The following is a 27,555-nucleotide window of genomic DNA, read 5'->3' on the forward strand; positions in this document are numbered from 1 at the left end:
TCTCTCCCTCTGCCCCCTCTCTCGCTCTCTCTCTACCACTAGCTGTTCTCCCCCCTCTCTCTCTCTTTCTCACTCACTCTCTCTACCAGTAGCTGCTCTCTCTCTCTCCCCCCCCCTCCCTCTCTGTCTCTCTCTACCACTAGCTGCTCTCTCTCTCCACCTCTCTGCGGCTCTATCTTCTCTCGCTGCAGTGAATCTCTCCCCCGCTGTCAGAGACCGTAAAGTCAGCCGGTGGTCGGTATCTCACCGTTAAAAGTCACAAACCTCGTTGAAACGTCGTCTTTATCTGCCCGCGTCGATCCGTCAACCGAGCTTTAAATTATAAATTATACATTTACTCTCCAAGCAGCTTCAGACCCCCTTGCAGCAAAATGGTGAGATATATCTGTTCTTCATTATTTATTTTTTTAAATTATAATGTATCGTTGTTAAAAACAGCTTCTCCTTCCTTCGACTGCACTGTTAGCTTCCGAACTAGCACCCCAGGCTAGCCTAGCTATCGTTAGCATAGTGCTGACATAAAAAAAAGAGCGTACGGTTGTTTTTGTATATGACAGCATTGTTTAATTGTGTTATGTTCTGCTTCGTTGCTTCTTTCAACGGACGTACTGTCGCACATCCACGTATAAAGTAACGTCGATGTGTGGCTCAAAGGCTAGTTAGCTGGTGAGGAAATAACGTTCACAAATACTAGCACGGTTTAGCTAGCAGGCTAGCTAGCTAGCTGAAGGTGCGTCAAGTGCGCAACACAGTGACGACGGAAGTGTCGTAACATTAAAAAATACATCAAAATAAAAGTGGAAAGAAGATAAAGCATTCATTATGCTGAATGACACGTTTTAAAAACGATCTGTATATGATATTATTGGATTATATTAATGTATTCATTAATGTATTCATCGCTTTAATGTTGCAGCTGGTACACACGCGCACACACGCACGGTGTATGCCAGTTTCATCAGCAGTTTACAGTTTTATTTTGAAAATGTTGACCGGAAGTGTTAGGGATAGGGCTCGTCTTATGTGAGAAATGGCAGATTAGTCAGACGTCTCTGTTGTGTTTGATCAGATCAAATCATTCTTTGTTTTTTAGGGTATTAGCTGTGTGACATTCACACCATCTTCTTGTTAATTCAAATGCATTGAGTTAATGTTGGTATGATGTTTGATCTAAAAATAAATGGCAAACTATGAAAGCCCCTTCAGGTCAATTTGTGATTTGTGGGCTATATAGATGCAGGTGATTTGATCAACAGCTGATACTTATAATAAGGCAAATGACAGGCAAAATAAACCCAAAATAATACATAGATGTGAAAAGAGAGAGAGAGGGATGAGATGCTACAAAAATCCCAGAAAACCATAGACTTCACTATTTACGTGGTCTTCGTGACAGTTTCAAGGATTAAACTCTCCAAACATTAAATTAGGAGCCTGAATGGATAACTCTGGCTGCTTCTAGTCCTTCTTAATCTTTAGTGAAGTATATCAGTTCATTATGAAATTCTGAAGGACTAATACGCGCGTCAGCCATGCAGTGAAGGTTTCCTCTTTTTGTGGAGGCAGGTAACGGTTATAAGTGCCACACACACTGCCCACGTTACATCATACGGACGGAGGAAGTAGTTGAGGTATCTGGGATGTTCCAATACCAGGTAGCAAATGTGATCTGTGATTTTGGAGAGCTCTTGTGCGTCAACGCTGGGAAATAGGTCGGTGGTATATGTTGTAGCATTCGTACGCTGCCGGTGAGTGTTTCCCTTTAGAGTTCAAATCTTAATGTGAGTTAAAAATGGATTGATGAATCCAAAAATTGTGTGGAGATGATTACCCTAGTTCTGCCACGAGTAAGAATACGCCCACACTGAGCCAGCTGAATTGTAAAACACATTTTTTTTCCCCAGTCCATGCACACTAAACTGCTCTTTTTCATACTCAGAAACTGAGTATATACTCGGTATTTAAAACAATCGTCTTTGTAGTGGATCAGTTTGAAAATATAGAAAACTAAGATGTAGGAACGATGGCGTATACACTGTATTTGTGATCACTCTTTTTATGCAATGATGATTTTATTTTACCAGGATAATCCCCTTAGTGCGATTACTGGATTGTGGGGAGTCCTGAGTATTTTGCCAGACAATAAGATGCTGATTTAACTGACGCCTCATCCTCAGACGGGAATGACTGTTCACCTGTTTAACACATAGTATTTATGACTTGCAATCAAGTCATTATTTTCTGCTTGTTCAGATACCTGTAAATGTGTGTCTGTATTAAAACACAGTATGCAGATGATCCAGGCTGTGTGGCCAGCTAATGAACACACGTAGTGATCAACAGTTTTGTTGTTGGCTGACTTGGCCTGGCCGCTATTATGGTAGTACGGTAGTCCAGGATATTTATTTATCCAGATGTTATGAGATTCGATACTGTCATAAATGCAGACGCGTCGCTTTCTACGATGCTGTAATGATGGGACTTAGAGTATTGGGGATATAACGTTACAGGACGCGTTTGGGGGAATCTTCAGTTGAGTCCTCATCCAACTAGAAAAGCAGTTTATAGCCGTACGATTTATTCCTCTGCCAGTGGGAGAGTAACGTTGTAGCTGCAAACATAGCTGTGTGTGAACAGTTTTTCGGTGAATCAACGTTTCAACTCCTCAAGACCCATCACAATGTCCTGAGTCTTGCTTGCCACCTGCTAATTGAAGTGAAGGGGGTTAGCCCCGAAGTTAGCAACGACATTAGGCGAACTTAAGGTCGGCTGACTCTAGCTATTCTCACTTCAGTTGGTCATTAAAATATGAATAGCCGGTTCCAGTTGTCGCTCAGAATGTAGCACCATGTACCATTGCACACAGTCATATAGCGTATAGACCGGTAAAATGTCAGGAAGGTATGAAATAATTGATCACGCCCAATCCGATTGGATCGACTAGGAAAAAGGAACATTTTCTGTGAATGGTGATCTTTATGAAAATGTGTTAAAAGTGGGAACATTGGGGTCATTTTCACATGTATTTTGAGATTCAGCCTGCTCAATGTAGTGTAAAGCCACATTAGACGTTCCAGCCTGGCCACAATGGTGTGCGTGGTGTGAATTTTGTCATCTTCCCATGTCCACGAGGGACAACAACAAAAAACCCAACCATGTGCATTTTTGTGTGGTTATGACAGTTGATGTTTTTTGTCCTGATATTTATGACAGTGGTCAGCAGTTTGACATTCCAGCACCAGCAGCTTCACTGTCATGTACACCGTGAAGCAATGTCTCTCAGATTTATGTCGGAGATTTTCAATAATGTGGCAGAAGAGCCGAGCTGAGGTGTGGTTACCATCCACCGTCCCTAAATATACGGGCACATGTTTCATTGTAGGTCAGATTCATGAAATGAATTCCTCTTGGTGGAGAGATTGACCTGATTAGCTTCCCTGCTTAGCGGTTTGCACTTGCAGTGTATAACGGTTATGTTTTTAATTTCAGTGTATTTAGTTTCGGTGTAATTGAACATGCTTCTTTAAACAGCTGCACAGTGTCAGAGACGTCGTCGTTGTCACAGTACAGCGTGGAACAACTCTAAAGGGCTTCAGATGGCACCTTGCACTATTGCCTGGATCAGATAAACAAGTGAAAACTGCAGGTTCATATGTGACAAGACGAAATGGCAACATATGATATCTTTTAGTGCAAATTTGTCATTTAGGGACGCACTGTGAAGCGTATTTTTACTGTTCTTGCAACATGAGTTTAATACTGGCTGGTATGTGATGGATGTCGGTGTGATGGACCATCCACAGGACGAGGGTGTCGTCGCTCTACGTTAAGTAAAACTGCTGTAATCCCTGAACTGAAGTACTGCGTGCAGATGACTAGGAGTGAAACTAAACATGCAAAGACCTTTTTGTTCACTGCAGTCAGTTTGACTTGCTAAACTCGGATATAAGTAATGACATACACGGTTCTTTTGGGAACCACCTGTCCATAACCTTCAGTCCACTTTAGTCTGAAGACCTGCTGAACTACCGGGCTGTGTAACGGTAACGGCTGCAAAGATCCTCCGGTTCTAATCCTCCTGTAATCCGTTAATGCTATTACTGACACTCCAAGAAGTACAGTAGCTGTGTCAGAAGTGCAGTGATTGTTGTTAACTTACTGTACCGTGGACAAGTTGGGAATGTCCTCCCACAAAAGCTTGGTTGGGTCCAGTCAGATGGCTGAGAGGACCACTCTATTGGTTTGAATGGTCTTTATGCGTTTTGGTTGTAGGTAGTCCTCTTAATACGATATTTAGTTTCAAGGGTTTGTTTTGTACATGGAGACGCATTTAAACATTAAAACACAATTATGACTGGTGTGTTAAATGCATGCCAAAGTAATCATGTGACCAGTTACTGACGAGCAATGTAAATACATCAACCCTCCTGAAGTCTCTGTAAACCAACTTCCAATTAAGAAATTCTAAATGTTCACCTTTTACTTTGTTATTATCATCGATATGGTTATTTGCATTAAAAACACGCGATTCAAATGATCAGGAAATAAATGATTGTATTGTTGTTTTATGCATATTTATATATATATATATATTTTATTTATCTTGGCATTGCTAGTTTTAATTGTTATAAACTGCTTGGAGGTGGTGTTAGGAAGTTAAAGGTGCTTTTGATGACATTCAGCCACCAGATGTCTCTCTCTCTCATTGCATTAATGAAGTCATTTTGCAGCATGTAGCTATAGGCCACATTAGCTATAGATTTCGGATATTTTGTGCAGTGGTGTTTCAAGATTTTTGTAACCTAATCTATGTTAATCTTAGGATTGGTCTATCTAGTTTTAGGTAACGTTTAGATTGTTGGTGCAGGGTATACGGTGGATACCTACTTATTCTTCAGTCGTCTACCTTCCTCTAAATCCGTTCTGAGGTGCATTATCGTTACGCTTTAATGTTGGGTAACTGCACACAAACTCTCACTAATGCTAACGTAGCTGCTCGCGAAATGAAGCTGTTATTTTTTTCTCACTTTGACGATCTAACCGGTGAGAACAAATCGGTTACGGTTTTTGTAATTTGTGTTGTCGGCTCTGGAAGCTTTTTTTTTTTTTTGTGCTGCATTATACAACGATGTAGACTGCAGACTGCCAAGATCAAATGAACATGAATAAAATGTTTTATTGGATTCTTTGGTGGAGATTTAATCATTTAGATTAATTGTCTAATTGGTAGATTAATTAAAAGAGAATTAGTCGTTAATGGCAGCCCTATAGCTCTCTCTCTCTCTCTCTCACACACACACACACACACACACACACACTCTGTGAAAATCAGTAAGACTGATCAGCTAACCGCACGACAGCATCCAAACAGAATGCAGCCAAATACTAATGTCATGAGTAACTCACAAGATAAAAAGGGAACCCCGCGTAGTGTCCTCGGCCCATGTGACGCCCGCCATCAGAGCCAAGTGTGTGTTGGGCTCAGTGTCAGAAAACAAGCCGGAGCAGACCTCTGCATGTGGAGTTCCCCGAGGAGGGAGGAGGAATGTTTGAGCGGCTGCCACAGCAGTCCAAAGAAACCGAATCGGCTCTTCAGTCGGCCTCCGTCAAACTCACAAACGGAATCATTTAATGTGGAGCGACACTGATTGAGGAAAACAAAATGGAATGTTTTTTTGGAACGATGTTGTTTTTCGCAGTAATTTTGCAGAGAATGGCTCGTGTTCAAGATCCAAACCAACTCGGTTCCTCCTTTACAAAAATAATATAATATTTCGCTCTCGATTGCAGGAACTTAAATATTTAAGTGATTAATCTATCGACGGTTAAATAATTGGTCACTTATTGGATGATCAATTAATTGTTTTAGCCAATTTGTTCAAGCAAAAAATACCAAATATTATCTCGTCTCTAAATTATTATTATTATTATTTACCGATTTTCTTCATACTATGTAGTAATAAGCTAATTATATAATATTAATAGTAACAGTCACAGGGGACATTTTTATGCTTTTGAGGTGTTTTATTTTTTCTGATTATACTTTTACACATAAATCAACGACTAATCTATTCATCCGTTAATTGTTTGAGTCTTTTGATCGTGCAAAAGTGTCACTCGCAGCTTCTCAAATGTGAGGATTTGCTCTTTTGGAAGGCGGACAATGATGTGAAATGTGCATCTGCAGCCTGACTCAAGTCCTCGAGAGATGAGACGAGGAGAATCGAGGCGGCGCGTTGGCCTAGTTTAGTCCGGATCATTCTGTCGCTCATGCATTATGAACAGCACCGACAATTGGCTGAGAACGGGACACAGAAATAGTTCAATTCATCCTTTCTTTACATTTGAGTTGATTTTACAGATTAGTTGACGATTTCTCCCGGCCCATGAAGAACTGTTCTGTACATTATATCAGAGGGATTTAATATAAAGTACTGAGGGCCTTTTGTCACCTCTACACATGCTGACACACACAATTCAAACATCCAAGAGACGACAATCCTGCTCTGTTCTCTTAAAAGCTTTTTGCCCCTTTTTTGGTAAAAGATTTTCCTTTTTGTTTTTTTATTTTATTGACAATCTTCTCTCTCTTTCAGGGAAATGAAGCCAGTTATGCCCTGGACATGTGCTCGCACTGTAAGTATCAACCAGTCAGTGATCCTTAACTTTTCAATATGCTCGTGCGAGTGGTTAGGATTCATCTGTGTTATCTTTATTTATTTAGACAATGAAAAGGCTTCTAACAGTGTGTTCTAAAGCAAATATCCAGGTGAGGATTTAGTTTTGAATAAACTATTTAGAATTATTTTTATTTGATTATTTTATTCTAATGACTGTTGGATGTGCAGCATCAACAGGATGTTCCTGTACCAGAATTATACTTAAAATTACAAACACATTTTTATTAATTCAACCAAATAAGCACAACCAAGTCAAACATCAAATTCAGTGCGTGATATTGTCAGTATTGTAGAATTAACTTGGTTTAAATCTGGATGTTTCTGATCAAAAGAAATGATACAAAACAATCGAATGAAGTATTATCTGCCAACTTTCAAGGCTGGAAAGGTTTTAATACTTGTTGCGACATACACACGATGTAAACAGTGTTTTAAGTGTGGTTACCCTGCACTATGGGACGGTGATCGTCCCACATGCTCACACTGAGTTTGGGATACACGACGGTGGACGTAAACGTCGCCACATGCTGCACCTTCCTCTGCAGGCCTCTGCTGGCAGTGTGACACACACTCCCGGCACTGCGAGGCTAAAAATGCCTCATCCCTCTGTAAAGGTCATTGTCAGGGCTGCTGGGAAAACCTTGTTTATTTTTAGTCTCGACAATATCCCAGTTTTAATTAGTTTGGAGCTTTGCTCTGACCCTCCCCGCTCCAGAGAGGGGAGCTCGAAGCTTAACTAGAAAATAATGACTGTAATGGCCCGGACCTACTTTTTGAGCAGCAGCCCCCTCAGGAGGACGGACGGTGGTGTAAGCTGAACTTGGGTCTCAGAATTACATCAGCCGTTGCTGGTATACGATACGTTTTCTGAGTGAGTGTGAGGTTTTGTGGGGCCTGCGTCCTAACGAGCTGTTAGGAAAGGTGTTAAAGACTGGGGGGGGGGGGGGGGGGGGGATTTATGACCTGTGCGTTGTCTCAGCCCTCCAAACCCACAGACCTGCCTATCATGCTGCATGCTGATTCCCAGAAACCGCTCGGCCTTTTCTTGAACCGTGTGGCCTGGAAAAGGTCGATGCCAAATCTATGGTTTTCTAATCTGTGAGCAACACCCGGTTGATTTTTTTGGGGGGTCTCTCTCCCACCAACAAGCCCTCAGGGGTCTCGGCTCTCACCAAACCTCACGGGTGTATTTTGGCGAGGTGTCGTCCCGAAATGTTGAGATGTGAGCGGCAAGTTTTCAGTCTCGCTGACGGAGCTCTTATTTCCACGGTCAACTGCCGGACTTTGCATACTTGGGGATATTTCTGGGGGGTTCCCGATACGCTGCCACACCTCGACCAGCCGGCAGTTCAGTGCGGCTGCATTCCCTGAAAGCATCAGAGCTGATTTACATTTAAAGATACAAAGGCCTCATATTTAGCTGATTTAAAAATGACTGCTCCGTCTGTCAAATGCTTGTTGCCTCGACTCCTCTCTTCCTCGCTGCCTCAGCTTGCGTCTCCCGTGGGCGGGACTAAGATGCAAGGAGACAGGAATCGAGGGGACACGTTAGCATAGTGAAGAGCACATTCTGTAACCATCAGCCCCCTCCAGTGTCCGCCCCACATAGGTGTGTCTCATTAGTTTCCTTTACCGCTTCTGAAAACAGTCGGCTGCCATTCTAGCCTGACGCTGTTCACCGGATGCATGAGCAGAAGCTCTTTTCTCTCTGCTCTATTTCTATGCTCCTGGTCTATTTTTGCCGCAGCTGCTCTTCTGTTGTAGTTCTTCCGAAGCGTTGGCTGTTGTATTAAACCACACTTGCTGATTCCACCAGTAACCAGGAGGTGTCGTCAACCAGGCAACGAAATCTTAAGGGTTACATTAACCTGTAACAGTAACAAAATACTATTCATGTGTAAACTAGGCTCTTCTATTCAATGTTTGGTGTTCAAGTCTTTTCAATTTAATTTATTTATCACAGTTTTGCCTCAGAGGGCTTTACAATCCATAGAGCACACAACATCCTCGGTCCTTTGACTCTTACATTGGAAAAGGAAAGATTGGCCGAAGTGACCACCAATTAACAACACAGAAAATACTGTTGGCATCAATTCTATTAAACATCTTTGTCCATTTACTTTTTATGGTGCAACAATGACACATACTGTATTCTAAAGACACCATAGGAATGTAGAAGACCTTTCTCTTAAATTAAGCTTTATAAAACAATGAAATGTTCAGCAGCAATGTGTTTTCTGTGGCTACACATCACTTTCTTTTGGGATGTTTGATGTTTGGGCGGAGCAGTGGTGCAGTAGACACTGTTACATCACAGCAAGATCATTGTGGGTTAGAAATGGCTGGCCAGCTCGGTTACTTCTGTGTCCTGTTTGCTTCTTCTTGTGTCGGCTTCATTCTTATCCGATTCTTCCGGCTTGACCCAAAACGGTTGTAACGAACTGGCGACCTGTCCGTGGTGTCCCCCGCCTCTCGGATCATCTCCAGCCCCCAGCGACCCTGTAAAAGGAAAATAATGTGGGTTTAAATAGATATTATTCTCCACATAACATGTGTGTCATGATACAGGCTTGAAGAGATGAATGCATCTAATGAATGTGTTGTAGATGTAACAGAGAAACATAATAAGAAAGTCTTACTCTGACAGGAGAGATGATCAGAGGTGCAGCGTTTTTACCGCCATCATTACAATCAGGACTGAAGTATGGGAAGAGTTTCTCAGTGAAGGAGCAGCCAGTGAAGGAGTAGATAAGAGCTGCAGCATCTACGTCATAGAAGGAGACCAGACCCGCCTCATAAGCCACAAACACCCCCACCTTCTGAGGCCGAGACTTCAGAGAGAGACTGACTGACGGTGCATCAAGAGCTTCATACTCATTTCCATTTGTCAACCCTATGGTCCAGTAACCATCCTCAGGACTCATTGTGATGTTTCCCTTCCTGTTGATCGACTCTCTGGCCACTCCTAAATCCCACTCAGTCTTTCCTTTAACTTGAACCTCAAAGTAAAATCTGCCAGAAGAGAAACTCTGCTTTGCTAAAACACAGTTACAATCAGAAAATCTCTCTGGGTTGTTTGGGAGATTCTTCCTCACGTCACTATCATTCACTTGTTTCCCATCAGCAGACAGGATGAGTTCAGGATGAGCTGTATCAGGATCAAGAGTCACATCCACTGCAAACTTCTGGACCCACTTCAGCTCAGCTTTAACCAGCTTCTTTATCTCTTTACTGAGCGTCTCCTCCAGCTGAACCACAGCTCTCCTCACAGTTCCTTCATATGATGCTGGAGGAACACTGACCTTCGTCCAGTCCTTGGTGGGTGGTGGGTCGTGGATGTTTGAGGACTGAACTCTCTGGAGAAGATGGAGGTGGTCTTCAGAGAGTGAGAGCTGAACCACTTCACTGCTTCTCTTCATCAGCTCAGAGATTTCCTGTTCCAGCTCTTTGATGAAAGCTTCGGCCTGTTTCTCTGTTGTTTTCTGCTTCTCTTTGATCGTGTCGATGAGCTCATTCAGGCCTCTCTCAACAGACTCCTTCAGATCAGTGAAGACCTGAACACCTTCTGCTTTCTCTCTGTCTGCATCTTCCTCACTGAGGTCGACTGAGTGTTTGATCTCCTGAATCTTCAGTCGTCTCTTCTGGATCATCTGCTGAATTTCAGCCTCTGTCTTCTTCAGCTCGACCTTCTTTCCTTCATATTCGTCTTTCAGAGGAACAAACTCGTGCATCTTATGATCTAAAACGGGGCAGAGCATGCAGACACATGTCTGGTCGGTCTTACAGAACAGCTCCAGAGGTTTATCGTGCTTCGTACACATCCTGTCTTCCAGGTTCTCCAAAGGGTCGATCAGCTGATGTCTTTTCAGACCTGACATTGTCAGATGAGGCTCCAGGTGAGTCTCACAGTAGGAGACCAGACACACCAGGCAGGACTTCAGGGCCTTCAGTTTGGTTCCAGTGCAGACGTCACAGGGAACTTCTCCTGGTTTGGACTCTTGTTGCTCTGAGCTGCTGGTTTTCTGTTGAGCTGACTGTCTGAACTGAGCAACCATCTCAGAGATGAAAGTGTTGACGTGCAGCTCAGGTCTTGAGATGAAAACCTTTGTACACATTGGACACATGTGTCGGTAGTTGGTATTCCAGTGTTCAGTGATGCAGTTTTTGCAGAAGTTGTGTCCACATGATGTGGTGACTGGATCAGTGAACACATCCAGACAGATGGAGCACAGGAACTGATCTTCAGATGACAGATAGTTTGCAGCAGACATATCTACACATAGAGTGGAAGAAAAGAAAAACATTTTATTCAAAATATAGTTTAATATTTAGTTGAAAAGGAAACTATTGGGATTACTGTTCTTTTAAGTATTAATTATATTAGGTAAAGTCATTTTGAATTATGTATACTGTGTTTTGACTTGCACAGAGCCACGAGCAACCAAGATCAAAGTCGTGCTGACAAGCTCAAGCTTGCTACTCTTGCAAAGCAGCACAGAATAAGTCTAATTTGTGATGAAGAACAGCACTGCTAACACGTTTCCTCTAGCTGCTTCACAATAAGAGCCTCCCGCTGGTTCGCTGGTAGAAAACTTTTAATGTGAAACAACAAGAGGCAATAAAGGAAGCGATCAGTGAACAGTAATAACAGCAGGAAAGTAGCAGTGAGACTAAAGTTCAAACCACAGAGATTCAGCTACACGTTGCTAAAGTCCTGAGACTGTTCAAAGCTGTTAAAGTGAGTTACTGTATAGTGGGACTGTGGACAAACAGACAGTTATATTGTGAACAATTGATCAAGTATGAAGTGAAAAGAGTGGAACTTCCTGCCTGAGTAAAGTTACAGTTTTGTGTTAATCCTGGTTGTTGAAAGTGTAAATATGATCAGCTGTACTCACCAGTGTTTGGAAGAGACTCTGCTGTGTCGTTGAGAAAGACCTGATGAAGTCACTTTGACTTTTCATTGAGAGAAAAACTTGTTTCTGCAGTGTGTCTGCCACTCTGACAAACTCAACTTTCACTTCTGGAGTGTGACGTTGAAGCTCTTATCTTCAGTGTTGCTTCGCCTCTTATTGAAGCGTCATCTGTTGGTGAGGTTGTGTCTGTCATGTTTAGACATGGTTTGAATAACATGCAAGGGTGTTACCTGGCTTAACATGAGGTGAAGGTGGTACTGTACTTAAAGTATTTTTAAATTAATCTTTTTGAGGTGAAGCACTGAGCTGTGTAGGCAACTAGTGATGAATACTCTGTACTACAAGCAGCCCAGACTGGACTGTTGTTATCAGGTACATTGATAGAAAACAACCCAAAAGCCAAACATATTATATATATATATATATAAGTATATATGGTCATTGTTGGACTGTTTAATGCACCACCATTTACAATCACTTAATATATTCTTGGTCAACATGAGCGGTCATCCTGTACGTGTGCGTCATTGTTCTCACATATCAGTGTTTGGTTAACGACACAGTGTGACTCCATGCTTTGTGTGGTGGGCCATCTAGTGGTCGCTCTGTGCCATAACACCAGGAAGCTGTTGTTGCTCTACTGCAACAGCTAAAATGACCATGAACTCAGCACTGAGGGTTTTATGGTGGATAACGACAGATAACACCAGCACCATTTTCACAATGACATTTACTAACTATTTAAATTGGGCTTGAAATGGCCTTAGACTAAAGCATGAGTAGAAAATCCTACATTTATATTCGGTTTGTTCTGTTATCTTTCTTAACTTTAACTAGATTATCTTCTTGTATATTTTATTAAAGATGTTTATTAAGAAGCCCTTGGTCGACGGTAGATCTTGGCCTCCCGGTGAGTCGGCCGTACAGCTCTGGTGTTTCTCAGCACCGTGGCTGAGCAACATGTCGCAGGTGTTGTGTTTCCCAGCCACTACATTAAAGAGAGAAGGCACTGCTGCCATGACTCTGGCTGTCGCTCTACAGCTCACAGATGGTGAGACATCTGCATCTATAGAAACAGATTTATGTGTTTTTAAATATTAATTTCACCTTGTCTGACAGAGTAAGATCGCAAACCAGAGAGTATTTCCCCAAATAATGGACTGTGCTTTGATACGTTCTATAGGTTTGTTGCTCATCATAGAAGTCATCCAACGTCAAACTCTGGAGGCCAGACTGATTTGTGATATACTTGAACTTGAAAGTAGAAGGCTTGTTGTTTGACCAGAATAATGGAGATTCTTGGTTTTTGCTGTATTTGGGCAGCCTGTATTTAGTAGTTTTCATTGTTAGTGGATTGATTCACAGGAAACACAAAGTATACGTCATGAAATATCTCTTCTGTTTGGTGTTTGATGCTCAACTCACTGCTTACTCAGGCTTTGTGTTAAACTTTTAGTTCATTCCACAGTTTTTATTTAACAATCACATATTTACAGATTTCTTTGACTCATAATTCATCTTACTAGTATTCACAAAACAAATAACATTTGGCCAAAGTGACCCGTAATGAACCAAAACAGCTTTTAACACAAAATAGAAAATTCTGCATCTATTCTACTGATTAAATTTGTCCTTTCACTTATTATGATATAACTGACACACACTTTACTCTGTAGACACTATAGGCATGCAACAGGCCTGACACTTACATGAAGCTTCATGACAAAGTGATATCATACGAGTAAAATGTTTTTCGGGGCTGCTCATGAAATAGAAACAAATAGTTTTCTTTAGAAATAGTGATTTCTTCTGGAAGTTAAAATGAATGTCTGTGGCTGTATCGTTGATTTAGATACATTTCATCCACATAACGTGCGTCATGATCCAGGGTTGAAGAGATGAATGTGTTACTATGTAGTGGGATACACATAATAGAATAATGACGTGTAAATCAATCACCACATTCAACAGATTCTGTAGGAAATGAGATGTGTACATTTGCTTCCTTGAAATAAAACTAAATGCAGAACATGAAATAAGATAAGTGATCAGTTTACTCCGACAGGAGAGATGATCAGAGGAGCAGAGTTTTTACCACCATCATTATTACAAGGACAGAAGTATGGGAGGAGTTTCTCAGTGAAGGAGCAGCCAGTGAAGGAGTAGATAAGAGCTGCAGCATCTACGTCATAGAAGGAGACCAGACCCTCCTCATAATCCACAAACACCCCCACCTTCTGAGGCTGAGACTTCAGAGAGAGACTGACTGAAGGGCCAGCAAGAGCTTCATACTCATTCTCATTCCTCAACCATATGGTCCAGTAACCCTCCTGAGGGCTCGGCTGGATTTGTCTCTTCCTGTTGATCGACTCTCTGGCCACTCCTAAATCCCACTTAGTCTTTCTTTTAACTTGAACCTCAAAGTAAAATCTGCCAGAAGAGAAACTCTGCTTTCCTAAGACAACATTATAGAAAGAATATCTCTCTGGGTTGTTTGGGAGATTCTTCCTCACGTCACCATGTTTCACTTGTTTCCCATCATCAGACAGGATGAGTTCAGGATTTGCTGTATCAGGATCAAGAGTCACATCCACTGCAAACTTCTGAACCCTCTTCAGCTCAGCTTCAACCAGCTTCTTCATCTCTTTACTGAGCGTCTCCTCCAGCTGAACCACAGCTCTCACCACAGTCCCCTCATATGATGCTGGAGGAACACTGACCTTTGTCCAGTCCTTGGTGGGTGGTGGATGGTGGATGTTTGAGGACTGAACACTCTGGAGAAGATGGAGGTGGTCTTCAGAGAGTGAGAGCTGAACCACCTCAGTGCTTCTCTTCATCAGCTCAGAGATTTCCTGTTCCAGCTCTTTGATGAAAGCTTCGGCCTGTTTCTCTGTTGTTTTCTGCTTCTCTTTGATCGTGTTGATGAGATTGGCCTGGCCTCTCTCAACAGACTCCTTCAGATCAGTGAAGACCTGAACACCTTCTGCTATCTCTCTGTCTGCATCTTCCTCACTGAGGTCGACTGAGTGTTTGATCTCCTGAATCTTCAGTCGTCTCTTCTGGATCATCTGCTGAATTTCAGCCTCTGTCTTCTTCAGCTCGACCTTCTTTCCTTCATATTCTTCTTTCAGAGGAACAAACTCGTGCATCTTATGATCTAAAATGGGACAAAGCATACAGACACACATCTGGTCGGTCTTACAGAACAGCTCCAGAGGTTTATCGTGCTTCGTACACATCCTGTCTTCCAGGTTCTCCACAGGGTCGATCAGCTGATGTCTTTTCAGACGTGAAGCTGTCAGATGAGGCTCCAGGTGAGTCTCACAGTAGGAGGCCAGACACACCAGGCAGGACTTCAGGGCCATCAGTTTGGTTCCAGTGCAGACGTCACAGGGAACTTCTCCTGGTTTGGACTCTTGTTTCTCTGAGCTGCTGGTTTTCTGTTGAGCTGACTGTCTGAACTGAACAACCATCTCAGAGATGAAAGTGTTGATCCTCAAATCCGGTCTTGTGTTGAAAACCTCATTACACATGGGACACTGGCATCTGTCACTAGTATTCCAGTGTTCAGTGATGCAGTTTTTGCAGAAGTTGTGTCCACATGGTGTGGTGACTGGATCAGTGAACACATCCAGACAGATGGAGCACAGGAACTGATCTTCAGATGACAGATAGTTTGCAGCAGCCATATCTACACAAAGAGTGGAAGAAAAGAAACACATTTAGTTTTAAATATTTGTTTGAATAGAAACCAGTGTGATTACCGTTCTTATAAGTATAACACAAGATATTAAAAATGTTGTAATCATATGCTGTATAATGTGTTTGGACCGAGCCGTGAGAAACTGAGATCATTCAAAACGTGTCTATTAGATCGCTGCTCTCGCAAAACAGCCCAGAATATCTCCACTTCCTGTTGTGTAGACGGCATTTTGTTAAATTCTAGCAGTTTACCTGATGACAAACGCATCACATTTCAAAGCTGCTTAACATTAAGAGCCTCCCACTGGTTCTCTGGTGGAAGGCTTTTAATGTGAAACAACAAGAGGCAATAAAGGAAGCGATCAGTGAACAGTAATAACAGCAGGAAAGTAGCAGTGAGACTAAAGTTCAAACCACAGAGATTCAGCTACAAGTTGCTAAAGTCCTGAGACTGTTCAAAGCTGTTAAAGTGAGTTACTGTATAGTGGGACTGTGGACAAACACACAGAGTTATATTGTGAACAATTGATCAAGTATGAAGTGAAAAGAGTGGAACTTCCTGCCTGAGTAAAGTTACAGTTTTGTGTTAATCCTGGTTGTTGAAAGTGTAAATATGATCAGCTGTACTCACCAGTGTTTGGAAGAGACTCTGCTGTGTTGTTGAGAAAGACCTGATGAAGTCACTTTGACTTTTCTTTGAGAGAAACACAGAGACTTGTCTTTACTGCAGTGTGTCTGACACTCTGACAAACTCAACTTTCGTTTCTGGAGTGTGACGTTGAAGCTCTTCTCTTCAGTGTAGCTCCGCCTCTTACCTGGTGAGGTTTTGTCTTTTTCATGTTTAGACATGATTTGAATAACATATAAGGGTGTTACTGTGAGGAATTTCAGTTTAAAGCGCTCCTAGTGCTGGATATTATGTGTCACAGTGTGTTTACTTGGAGTTTTAACCAAGGAGTGTGGTTGAGTGTCTGTGTGACGGGGTTGAGGAATGTGTTGGAAGAGAGTGACTGGATGAGGTGTCTGATCAGAACAACAGGTCACGGGCTAAGGAGGGGCTTATTGGATTCCAGCCAATCACTGAGCTGATCGATGGGCTGATCGAATGTGTAATATGAGACATTTCAGAGACTTTGGAGGGACAAAGAAACTGTGAATGCCCGGAGATAATCGGACCTCCTCCGCGCCATGGGGCAGATACACCAGTCTGTCGTGTGGTGCGGATTGGGCCTCTATTTCATGAAATATGTTTGTTTTGTAATTCATAGTGTGATTCAGTTTGTAACTGTTTTAGCTTCTGTTAATTATTAAATACTTTTGATTTAAACTTCAACCAGCTGATTCAGCCTTATCTTGCTGACGGATCAGGAGCACAGAGGGGGGGGGGGCTTTTTCCTTTGCCTTTTGTTTGAGAAATTTAGAACATAACATTACCTGGCTTAACATGAGGTGAAGGTGGTACTGTACCTAAATCATTTTTTAATTAATTTTTTTTGAGGTGAAGCACTGAGCTGTGTAGGTAACTAGTGATGAATACTCTGTACTACAAGCAGCCCAAACTGGACTGTTATCAGGTACATTGACAGAAAACAACCCAAAAGCCAAACATATTATATATATATATATATATATATAAGTATATATGGTCATTGTTGGACTATTTAATGCACCACCATTTACAATCACTTAATTTGTTCTTGGTCAACATGAGCGGTCATCCTGTACGTGTGCGTCATTGTTCTCACATATCAGTGTTTGGTTAACGACACAGTGTGACTCCATGCTTTGTGTGGTGGGCCATCTAGTGGTCGCTCTGTGCCATAACACCAGGAAGCTGTTGTTGCTCTACTGCAACAGCTAAAATGACCATGAACTCAGCACTGAGGGTTTTATGGTGGATAACGATGGATAACACCGGCACCATTTTCACAATGACATTTACTAACTATTTAAATTGGGCTTGAAATGGCCTTAGACTAAAGTATGAGTAGAAAATCCTACATTTATATTCGGTTTGTTCTGTTATCTTTCTTAACTTTAACTAGATTATCTTCTTGTATAGTTTATTAAAGATGTTTATTAAGAAGCGGTCGACGGTAGATCTTGGCCTCCCGGTGAGTCGGCCGTACAGCTCTGGTGTTTCTCAGCACCGTGGCTGAGCAACATGTCGCAGGTGTTGTGTTTCCCAGCCACTACATTAAAGAGAGAAGGCACTGCTGCCATGACTCTGGCTGTCGCTCTACAGCTCACAGATGGTGAGACATCTACATCTATAGAAACAGATTTATGTGTTTTTAAATATTAATTTCACCTTGTCTGACAGAGTAAGATCGCAAACCAGAGTATTTCCCCAAATAATGGACTGTGCTTTGATACGTTCTATAGGTTTGTTGCTCATCATAGAAGTCAGCCAATGTCAAATGTGATATAATTGAATTTGAAATTAGAAGGCTTGTTGTTTGACCAGAATAATGGAGATTCTTGGTTTTTGCTGTATTTGGGCAGCCTGTATTTAGTAGTTTTCATTGTTAGTGGATTGATTCACAGCAAACACAAAGTATACGTCATGAAATATCTCTTCTGTTTGGTGTTTGGTGCTCAACTCACTGCTTACTCAGGCTTTGTGTTAAACTTTTAGTTTATTCCACAGTTTTTATTTAACAATCACATATTTACAGATTTCTTTGACTCATAATTCATCTTACTAGAAGAGATGAATGTGTTACTATGTAGTGGGATACACATAATAGAATAATGACGTGTAAATCAATCACCACAGTAAACAGATTCTGTAGGAAATGAGATGTGCACATTTGCTTCCTTGAAGTAAAACTAAATGCAGAACATGAAATAAGATAAGTGATCAGTTTACTCTGACAGGAGAGATGATCAGAGGTGCAGAGTTTTTACCACCATCATAATTACAAGGACTGAAGTATGGGAGGAGTTTCTCAGTGAAGGAGCAGCCAGTGAAGGAGTAGATAAGAGCTGCAGCATCTACGTCATAGAAGGAGACCAGGCCCGCCTCATAATCCACAAACACCCCCACCTTCTGAGGCTGAGACTTCAGAGAGAGAAGAACTGAAGGGTTAGCAGCAGCTTTGTACTTATTTCCAATTCTCAACAATACAGCCCAGTAACCATCCTGAGGAATCCGTGGGATGTCTCCCTTCCTGTTGATCGACTCTCTGGCCACTCCTAAATCCCATTTAGTCTTTCCTTTAACTTCAACCTCAAAGTAAAATCTGCCAGAAGAGAAACTCTGCTTTGCTAAGACACAGTTACAATAAGAAAATCTCTCTGGGTTGTTTGGGAGTTTCTTCTTCACGTCACCATGTTTCGCTTGTTTCCCATCATCAGACAAGATGAGTTGAGGATGAGCTGTATCAGGATCAAGAGTCACATCCACTGCAAACTTCTGAACCCTCTTCAGCTCAGCCTCATCGAACAGCTTCTTCATCTCTTTACTGAGCGTCTCCTCCAGCTGAGCCACAGCTCTCCTCACAGTCCCCTCATGTGATGCTGGAGGAACACTGACCTTTGTCCAGTCCTTGGTGGGTGGTGGGTGGTGGATGTTTGAGGACTGAACTCTCTGGAGAAGATGGAGGTGGTCTTCAGAGAGTGAGACCTGAACCACCTCAGTGCTTCTCTTCATCAGCTCAGAGATTTCCTGTTCCAGCTCTTTGATGGAGTCTTCAGCCTGTTTCTTTGTCGTTTTCTGCTTCTCTTCAATTGTTTTGATGAGCTCATTCAGTCTTCTCTCAACAGACTCCTTCAGATCAGTGAAGACCTGAACACCTTCTGCTATCTCTCTGTCTGCATCTTCCTCACTGAGGTCGACTGAGTGTTTGACCTCTTGAATCTTCAGTCGTCTCTTCTGGATCATCTGCTGAATTTCAGCCTCTGTCTTCTCCAGCTCCACCTTCTTTCCTTCATATTCTTCTTTCAGAGGAACAAACTCGTGCATCTTATGATCTAAAACGGGACAAAGCATACAGACACATGTCTGGTCGGTCTTACAGAACAGCTCCAGAGGTTTATCGTGCTTCGTACACATCCTGTCTTCCAGGTTCTCCACAGGGTCGATCAGCTGATGTCTTTTCAGGCCTGACATTGTCAGATGAGGCTCCAGGTGAGTCTCACAGTAGGAGGCCAGACACACCAGGCAGGACTTCAGGGCCTTCAGTTTGGTTCCAGTGCAGACGTCACAGGGAACTTCTCCTGGTTTGGACTCTTGTTGCTCTGAGCTGCTGGTTTTCTGTTGAGCTGACTGTCTGAACTGAGCAACCATCTCAGAGAGTAAAGTGTTGATCCTCAAATCTGGTCTTGTGTTGAAAACCTCTTTACACATGGGATACTGGCATCTGTCACTAGTATTCCAGTGTTCATTGATGCAGTTTTTGCAGAAGTTGTGTCCACATGATGTGGTGACTGGATCAGTGAACACATCCAGACAGATGGAGCACAGGAACTGATCTTCAGATGACAGATAGTTTGCAGCAGCCATATCTACACATAGAGTGGAAGAAAAGAAAAACATTTTATTCAAAATATAGTTTAATTATTTGTTTAAAAAGGAAACAAGTGTAATTCTTTTAATATCTTTTAACTTTTAAGTAAGCAACCAAGATCAAAGTCGTGCTGACAATCTCAAGTGTGCTACTCTTGCAAAGCAGCACAGAATAAGTCTAATTTGTGTTGAAGAACAGCACTGCTAACACGTTTCCTCTAGCTGCTTCACAATAAGAGCCTCCCGCTGGTTCACTGGTAGAAAACTTTTAATGTGAAACAACAAGAGGCAATAAAGGAAGCGATCAGTGAACAGTAATAACAGCAGGAAAGTAGCAGTGAGACTAAAGTTCAAACCACAGAGATTCAGCTACAAGTTGCTAAAGTCCTGAGACTGTTCAAAGCTGTTAAAGTGAGTTACTGTATAGTGGGACTGTGGACAAACACACAGAGTTATATTGTGAACAATTGATCAAGTATGAAGTGAAAAGAGTGGAACTTCCTGCCTGAGTAAAGTTCATGTTTTGTGTTAATCCTGGTTGTTGAAAGTGTAAATATGATCAGCTGTACTCACCAGTGTTTGGAAGAGACTCTGCTGTGTTGTTGAGAAAGACCTGATGAAGTCACTTTGACTTTTCTTTGAGAGAAACACAGAGACTTGTCTTTACTGCAGTGTGTCTGACACTCTGACAAACTCTACTTTCGTTTCTGGAGTGTGACGTTGAAGCTCTTCTCTTCACAGTGTAGCTCCGCCTCTTACCTGGTGAGGTTTCGTTTCCTCCCTCTGGTTTACATAGAAATTGTCGGGGAAAACAAAACTAATGAGGAGCAAAGGTGATGCTTTATCTAACAGCTGTGTTGCTTACCTTAGTTATGTGTATTGGAGCTTTGAGGGGCCTCAGCTTTACTTTAACCAGAAGAGTTTAGTTTATTGAACTCTAATAAACTAAACGCCACACATTTCTGCAAAAATGTCAATAACACAATAAAGTCCAAGTCTAGTTTCCACAAATGAACTGTCGGCCTCTACAGACATGGAATATGTAACATTGGTAAGTTAATATTGTAGGTTGCATCGCTCATTGATTTAAAAAAAGCTGTTTTTCCATTGGAGGGACGCTCACCGCCATTTAAACCCACAGATACATATTCACTGAATAATAGCTGACACAAATATTGTGAACATGACAGGACATTAAGTTGTTTAACTTCTGGGTGCATTCGTGCTTTATTTAAAGTGTGTTTCTGAATATCCATTTATTCGTCCACACAGTTGGCATTAATGAACATTAAGTCAAACAGTTTCTTCTTCATGCACCCCTGAGCAACGTTGTGCTGCGTCATGCTCTGTGCTCATTCCTTTATGTTGTGATCCCTCTAGTGGTCGATCTGTGTCGTTACACCAGTTAGTGATCTACATGGAGGCCTGTTGTCCAGCTGCAGGGTAGCAGGGAGTCACGTAGCAGTAGTCAGACGTGAGAAGGAATCCTCAGAATCTACATTACTCAACATTGTTTGATTATTTTAAAGGACAGGGTACATGATCTCCACGAACCTCCGGGTTACCAACACAATGAGGCCCCCCCCCCCCCCCCCCCCCCCCACCGCTGTGGTCATCAGCAGAGTGATTAGTGTTGAAAGAGGTGTCACATGACCCGGTGTTGGGGCTTAGAGCGCGGCACCAGGAGGTCCGGCGGCACAAGGCTCAACCTAACTGGTGCAGCGAGAGACCATTAGCTCTGAGCAACCATGGCCAGTAGGACCACGAACCCAGGTGAGTCCTGAGCCGCGTTGTGTTGGAGGAACGGTTTCTACGTGCAGCACAGAGAGAGGAGATACGGGGGGATGACGGGGGTCCAGATAATCTCCCGTTATGTGGAAACTTCGTCTCTTATCAGTCGCTGCAAATACCTCTGTGTCTCTTCTCTGTTTCATTTCAGTTGATGCCGATGAGATTAAGAGGCTAGGAAAGCGATTTAAGAAACTGGACCTAGACAACTCCGGGTCCCTGAGTGTGGAGGAGTTCATGTCCTTACCTGAGCTCCAACAGAATCCCCTCGTGCAGCGAGTTATCGACATATTCGACACCGACGGAAACGGGGAAGTCGACTTTAAAGGTGATTTTAAATTGTTTTCCCTCCTCGCTCTGACATGTTTTACTGCTGACATCAGTCCTAAGGACGTGCTATGATGGTCTGCTGCCCCTTTCATCTGCTTTCATGATTAAATACTAATATTCAAATCCAGAACGACAAGTCTGACATGTTGTGCCTAAATGGGAGCAGTTATAACAACTAGAGCAGCATTATTACACATTTAACTTTTATAAAACATTAATAAAAACGTCTATTTGACGTCTCTAAAAATTTGAGAGAAGAAAGACTTTGGGAATAAGAGTTATTGATACAAAGTAGAACAAAAGGGAAATACTCTTGTACAAGTACCTCACATGTGTACTTTAGTACATGACAGGAGTACTTGTAGTGTCTGAATGTCGGCCTCGGCATTATAATTTCTTCTGTACTTTTCCCAACATATGATCAGATTTGTTTACAATTTAAATCTAACATTTAATAGAAAACGTACGTTTAAGACTTTAACAGTTTGTGTTAAAATCTGTTTCTTTCTTCATCTGAAGATTTACAATAATTAAAAAGATATACTCCATAGAAAGTAAAACTCTTTCATTGGTTAGTGGGCCGTCTTGAGATTTATTTGCATAACAACAACCCCATCATAGCGTGTTTGGCTTTTGGTCATTTTTGGTATAAATCATATTTATTATCTTAACTGCAGTTTTTAACTGATGTCGTTGTTTTCTGTCCTTCGGCAGAGTTCATCGAAGGAGTCTCCCAGTTCAGCGTCAAAGGGGACAAGGAGCAGAAGTTGCGTTGTAAGTGTCCGACATTCATCCGTTTTCATCGCATCTCTTATCATTAATAAACTCAGTTATCTTCACGAGAAACTTCCGCCACAGAAGCTTGATTTGTTCCAGTCAGATGTCTGAGAGGACTTCTGTGTCTGAATGGTCTTTCATGCGTTTAGTTTGTAGGAAGTCCTCTTTTACAAATAGATGTTGTTTTGTATCATGGAGAACTAAACGCTGCACAAAGAGACAGAGATCCCTCTGAGCAACCGTTGCAACATGTTTCATCACACACGGTTGTATATTTGTGCAGACGAAGGCCAGAAGCACCTTTTCTCTTGAAAGTATCATGAGATGAACTTCTCTGTTGACGTCGTTCCTCCGTGTCTCCTCCTCTCTGACACCAGTTGCCTTCAGGATCTACGACATGGACAAAGACGGCTACATATCCAACGGGGAGCTCTTCCAGGTCCTCAAGATGATGGTGGGAAACAACCTGAAGGACACCCAACTCCAACAGATCGTCGACAAAACCATCATCAACGCAGACAAAGACGGCGACGGCAGGATATCCTTCGAGGAGTTCTGTGCGGTGAGTGTTGTGATGAATGTCCGTCTCCTTCACCTCCAGAGAGCTTCAGACGGCTAACATCCTGGCACAACTTGCCCTACTTTGAAGAAGCTCGGAGGAAAGTAAATAATCTGAAGACACTTTCAGTATGAAGAACAACTTGAAGGCACAGCCACATGCGTTTACAATGACTGTTCTTTAAGTGTTGCTGGAGTTTTGGCCTCGTGTAAGTGATACGATTAGAGTGCTGACAGCAGAACAGTAAGTGTGCCGTGTAACATGAACTCGGAGTTAAAAGAGGCTCGAGACCTGGAGTGACACCTCTCCCATTAAACGGTTATTTGATTCATTGTTAGTGCAAACTAAATAAAGTCATTTTAAAGTATGTCAGAGAAAGTCATATTAAACGATGCCATTTAAATAAAGTCATAGTATAAAATACATCTTCTACTAAAAGGCAACGTATGTATGTCAGAAAAAGTCATTATGTCATAAATAAAGACGTAAAAAAGTCATAGTATGTCATAGACATTTGAGTTAAATACCAACATTTGTTGAGATATTAGATGATGATGATGATGATGATGATGACGCCTCCCTCTTGTCTCCTGCAGGTCGTTGGTGGATTAGACATTCACAAAAAGATGGTGGTGGACGTCTGACAACTTTGCTTTTTTCTTCCTCCATTTACTGAAGATCTGCTTGAAGACATCGTCCAACAAAATGCTCAACGAAAGTATTTTCTCTGTGAAAAATCCCCTCCTCTCCTCCCCCTCTCCCTCCCTCCCTCCCTCCCTCCCTCCCTCCCTCTCTCCCTCCCTCCCTCCTCCCCCCTCCTCCCCTCCCCGAGCCTTCTGAAGCCAAACTTTCACCAAGTATTATTGAACAGGAACTCTCTGTGACTCGTCGCACCCTAAAAGCCGACGGACGGCTTTTTTTCCCAGCGCAGAGCGACGGTTTCAGTTTGGCGGAGGAAAGCTGGAGTGTGTGCGTGTGCATGTGTCTTTAAGTGTGTATGTGTTCTGTATGTTTTACTGGTTTTTCAAGGTATGTGGGGTTTTTTATATTTATTTTGGTGTCATTGTTTTCTTTTTTTGGAGAATCAAAGGAAGTCTGTCTTAGAGAAAGTAAAGTTCCGTGGGTGAGTGTAGTTAGCGGTGGTGTTACTTGATTTCAGAACAACACAAACAGCATGAAGTGCCAACGAGAATCTCTCGACATGCAGTTGAATTACAGGTAAAAATCGGTGTCTTTATGTTCGAGATGTCATTGTATTATGGAATGCATTTATCTGACTGGAGTATTGCATTATTTACACTTAAAGAACAGCTTCACTTTACACTCGTTTGGCTACGTTTAGTCAGAAATACAAGAGGGACGTCGGGCACTACATGTTTCCAAACCACACACTTTGGCTTCATGAGCATTGATATTCGTTTGCTTTCTTCTTCTTCTTCTTCTTCTTCTTCTTCTTTTTGTGGCACTTTTGTGTTATTAAGCACGACTTGGACGTTGACGTGAACATCGTTTCCAAGTCGGAGAAACCTGTAAGTCCCGTCGATAACTCCGACGGGACTTGAACGCAGCACACTGCATGAATGTTGAGGAGTAATCTTTAAAAAAAAAATATATATATATATATATATATATATATATATATATATATATATATATACTTTACATACATGTTTGTAGATTTACTGCAGAAATCTTAATACATAAAACTCTCGGCTTTATGGAATAAGAGTTTTGCCAAGAAAAACTGTTTCATATTTTCTGCACATTGAAATAAAATAAGTAAACGTGCATAAATTCAGATATTTCTCATTTAGTATTTACATGTTTGCGTTGATGATAATTAGAAACTGTAAAGCCACTGATTGTTGAATAACACGCAGGACCCCAAAAGGTTGGAAAGACTCATTTAAGTAACGTAAATCTGTACAAAAGAAAGAACACAACGCCTGTGAGATTCAGTAAATATCATCGGTACAGGTTTGGGTTGTCGGCAGAGACACGACTGTAAGTGATGGAAAAACCAAACGCAGTAATGTTCTGTAGTAGTGAACTGAATCTGTGTATTTGCAGCTCGTCTGCGTCTTTATACTCCAAAAATGGCCGTCAAACCGCTCCAAGCTGCTGCGCTCGGTGTTTAGCTGACTGCCGGCTTTATGGACTGATGCGCTGCAAAAAGACTTTTCTACCTGAAACGACTTGTGATGTGTTTGCATGACGTGTGATCTGATCTCTTCTTCTTCTTCTTCTTCTTCTGCCCGTTGCTCTTTGCATGTAGATCAGATTTTATTAAAAGCTTTTAAAGCTTTCTTAAAGCTCTTTTTTCAAAGCTGGTCTCAAAATTTAATGAAATGAGTGAAATGTCTTGCGAATGCAAATAATCTCTTCTGCGCATGCTAGTATACGTGTTACTGGTTTGACCACTTGCATATTTGAATTTTTATACAGTTATACAATAAAATCTACAGTTTTTGGTGCATGTTCAATAGTTAGAAATCATTAAACAATAGCTACTTCAATAGAACCTTAACCCTTAAAAAACAACTTAATTTATCTGTAATAGTTTCATAATATAAACGTGTGGAAATGGTGTCGGGGTTGTGTTGTTATCAGATAATGTGTTTCAGGGTGAGGATAAGTAATCTTAACATAGTTTGTATTTCATTCATTCAGCATTTCACAGTTTTGGCTCATTTCATGAAATTCAGTGAGACCGTGTTGTGTTTACATTTAAATAATGGTGATAAATAAAACATGAACATTTCAAGCACGTTGATGTTGCCAATAAAGGTTTAAACATGGAAAAAAAAACTAATCTTAAATGTTTTTTAGTCGCCTGCCACTCGCTCTGTTTTAGGGGGAAGAAATCATGTTTTTGTTTTCTTCACTTTCTTTATTGTTTTTATTATTTTTTGTTATTAACAGTTGGTATCCTGCTTGTTTAATTTGAGGTCTGTGCTGAAATGTCTGCTGTTGGTTTAAAGGGATGTTTGTAACGGAGGCAACGTGGATTCAGTCGTAGATTTTCACTCCTGTTTTCATCTTTGCTGCATCGCTGAAACTTCATACATGGAAAAATGAGAAATAAACGGTTTGAAAGTTGTTACAGACGCTGTGAAGTTCTAGTCTCTTCATAAATGTTCCAGGATCTTGACTTTGAAATGTGACTTCCCAACTACGATTAATCATCAAACGTTTACTGAAGAACAATTAGAATGTTGGGTTTTATCAAATCATTGTTGAAGTGCACTACTTGGTTATTACCAGCAGGGGGCAGCGTAGAGCTACATGTTAAACCACAAAAAACAATGTAGACAAATAAAAACAAATATTGGCTTATAGTTAACATTTTTAAAGGTTAAGTTTTCATCTTACTATAGTTGTGGAAGAAATGTCAACATATTTCACACGGTTTCATATTTAGTACCACAACATTATTGTTTCACCCGGTTGAAGCATCGGATCACCTGATGTTTAAAAGTCTCATTCATTTCATTCAGGTTTTTAAAAAATGTAACGTACCTTACTATAACTCTTTGACTGCTTTGACAAACTATACTCGGACATTTTTAAAGACATCTGTATGACATCTTTTTTTTACATACTATGAGTTTTTGATGTTTTTTTAATCAATATACAATAATATGACATTTTAATGACATTATACTATGACTTTTTTCATGACTCATTTTATTATATACTATGATGACCTTTCATGAAATATTTTGAGATATACTAAACTTTGACTTTTTATGAAAGTTTTTGTGAAAAACTAAACTTTGACTGTCATTGATGACTGCTTTATGACATACTATGACTTTGTTTAGGACTTTTTTTGACTTTTGTTTTACTATGATTTCTATAAAGAACTATACTTTGACTTTGTTATGACTTTTATGATAAACTATAAGTTTAGTCAGTATGACGTTCATACTGACTTTTTATCACATTATTTTGTAAAATACTATACAATGAATTTTTGTGACATTTTCTATGACCTACTCTGTGACTTCATGACTCTTATTTTACATACTATACTGTGACATGATATGATATGAACAGCTGTGCTGTAGTATGGCTTCTTTTATTACATACCATACTATGAATATATATGAGACTATCATGACATCATACTATGCCTTTTTTGTGACACATCACTATGTTGCTACATTACATATCAAATATTTTTGCCCATACATAGTAATAATTATTAATTATTAGTTTGTTGTAGCTGTATGGATATTTACATGATGACTTCTGAACTCTCTGGGATGATGATTATTTTATCTCTTAGAT

At 41.1% G+C, this 27,555-nt stretch overlaps 4 protein-coding genes across 6 annotated transcripts; 1 reads left to right on the forward strand and 3 right to left on the reverse strand.

Moving 5' to 3' along the window:
• Positions 1 to 107: 107 nt before the first annotated feature.
• On the forward strand, positions 108 to 26,361 carry ppp3r1b (protein phosphatase 3 (formerly 2B), regulatory s1ubunit B, alpha isoform, b). 2 transcript variants are annotated; one of them, XM_076091709.1, is made up of 6 exons: positions 108 to 374; positions 6,597 to 6,636; positions 21,748 to 21,924; positions 22,641 to 22,700; positions 23,081 to 23,265; positions 23,859 to 26,361. In XM_076091709.1, exons 1-6 carry the CDS (start codon positions 372 to 374, stop codon positions 23,904 to 23,906), a joined length of 513 nt encoding a protein of 170 aa, XP_075947824.1. In that variant the 5' UTR covers positions 108 to 371; the 3' UTR covers positions 23,907 to 26,361. The 2 variants fall into 2 exon arrangements, with proteins under 2 accessions (XP_075947824.1, XP_075947825.1); XM_076091710.1 differs by lacking the exons at positions 108 to 374; positions 6,597 to 6,636 and adding an exon at positions 21,419 to 21,581.
• LOC142949856 (E3 ubiquitin-protein ligase TRIM21-like) lies at positions 8,616 to 11,725 on the reverse strand. 2 transcript variants are annotated; one of them, XM_076091706.1, is made up of 3 exons: positions 11,579 to 11,725; positions 9,320 to 10,953; positions 8,616 to 9,179 (listed from the first exon to the last, which is right to left on the reverse strand). In XM_076091706.1, the coding sequence occupies exons 2-3, from the start codon at positions 10,949 to 10,951 to the stop codon at positions 9,036 to 9,038; spliced, it is 1,776 nt and encodes a 591-aa protein (XP_075947821.1). In that variant the 5' UTR covers positions 10,952 to 10,953; positions 11,579 to 11,725; the 3' UTR covers positions 8,616 to 9,035. The 2 variants fall into 2 exon arrangements, with proteins under 2 accessions (XP_075947821.1, XP_075947820.1); XM_076091705.1 differs by lacking the exon at positions 11,579 to 11,725 and having other exon boundaries at positions 9,320 to 10,984.
• Positions 13,035 to 16,053, reverse strand: LOC142949858 (E3 ubiquitin-protein ligase TRIM21-like). The gene is made up of 2 exons (XM_076091708.1): positions 15,930 to 16,053; positions 13,035 to 15,287 (listed from the first exon to the last, which is right to left on the reverse strand). Exon 2 carries the CDS (start codon positions 15,283 to 15,285, stop codon positions 13,645 to 13,647), a length of 1,641 nt encoding a protein of 546 aa, XP_075947823.1. The 5' UTR covers positions 15,286 to 15,287; positions 15,930 to 16,053; the 3' UTR covers positions 13,035 to 13,644.
• Positions 17,919 to 20,526, reverse strand: LOC142949857 (E3 ubiquitin-protein ligase TRIM39-like). Its single transcript, XM_076091707.1, has 2 exons — positions 20,382 to 20,526; positions 17,919 to 19,807 (listed from the first exon to the last, which is right to left on the reverse strand). Exon 2 carries the CDS (start codon positions 19,803 to 19,805, stop codon positions 18,162 to 18,164), a length of 1,644 nt encoding a protein of 547 aa, XP_075947822.1. The 5' UTR covers positions 19,806 to 19,807; positions 20,382 to 20,526; the 3' UTR covers positions 17,919 to 18,161.
• Positions 26,362 to 27,555: the final 1,194 nt, after the last annotated feature.

This window comes from Anarhichas minor, unplaced genomic scaffold (assembly GCF_050575085.1).
Source record: "Anarhichas minor isolate MPS153535 unplaced genomic scaffold, ASM5057508v1 ptg000014l, whole genome shotgun sequence".
NCBI classification, from domain to species: domain Eukaryota; kingdom Metazoa; phylum Chordata; class Actinopteri; order Perciformes; family Anarhichadidae; genus Anarhichas; species Anarhichas minor.

Excerpts from the sequence above, each read along its gene's own strand:
- ppp3r1b (XM_076091709.1), top strand. Across the intron at positions 21,925-22,640 it reads CGGGGAAGTCGACTTTAAAG|AGTTCATCGAAGGAGTCTCC; the intron begins GTGATTTTAAAT and ends GTCCTTCGGCAG. Across the intron at positions 22,701-23,080 it reads CAAGGAGCAGAAGTTGCGTT|TTGCCTTCAGGATCTACGAC; the intron begins GTAAGTGTCCGA and ends CTCTGACACCAG.
- LOC142949856 (XM_076091705.1), bottom strand. The coding sequence starts at position 10,984 with ATGTTTTTCTTTTCTTCCACTCTATGTGTAGATATGTCTGCTGCAAAC. Across the intron at positions 9,180-9,319 it reads TGATCATCTCTCCTGTCAGA|GGTCGCTGGGGGCTGGAGAT; the intron begins GTAAGACTTTCT and ends TTCCTTTTACAG.
- LOC142949858 (XM_076091708.1), bottom strand. The coding sequence starts at position 15,285 with ATGGCTGCTGCAAACTATCTGTCATCTGAAGATCAGTTCCTGTGCTCC.
- LOC142949857 (XM_076091707.1), bottom strand. The coding sequence starts at position 19,805 with ATGGCTGCTGCAAACTATCTGTCATCTGAAGATCAGTTCCTGTGCTCC.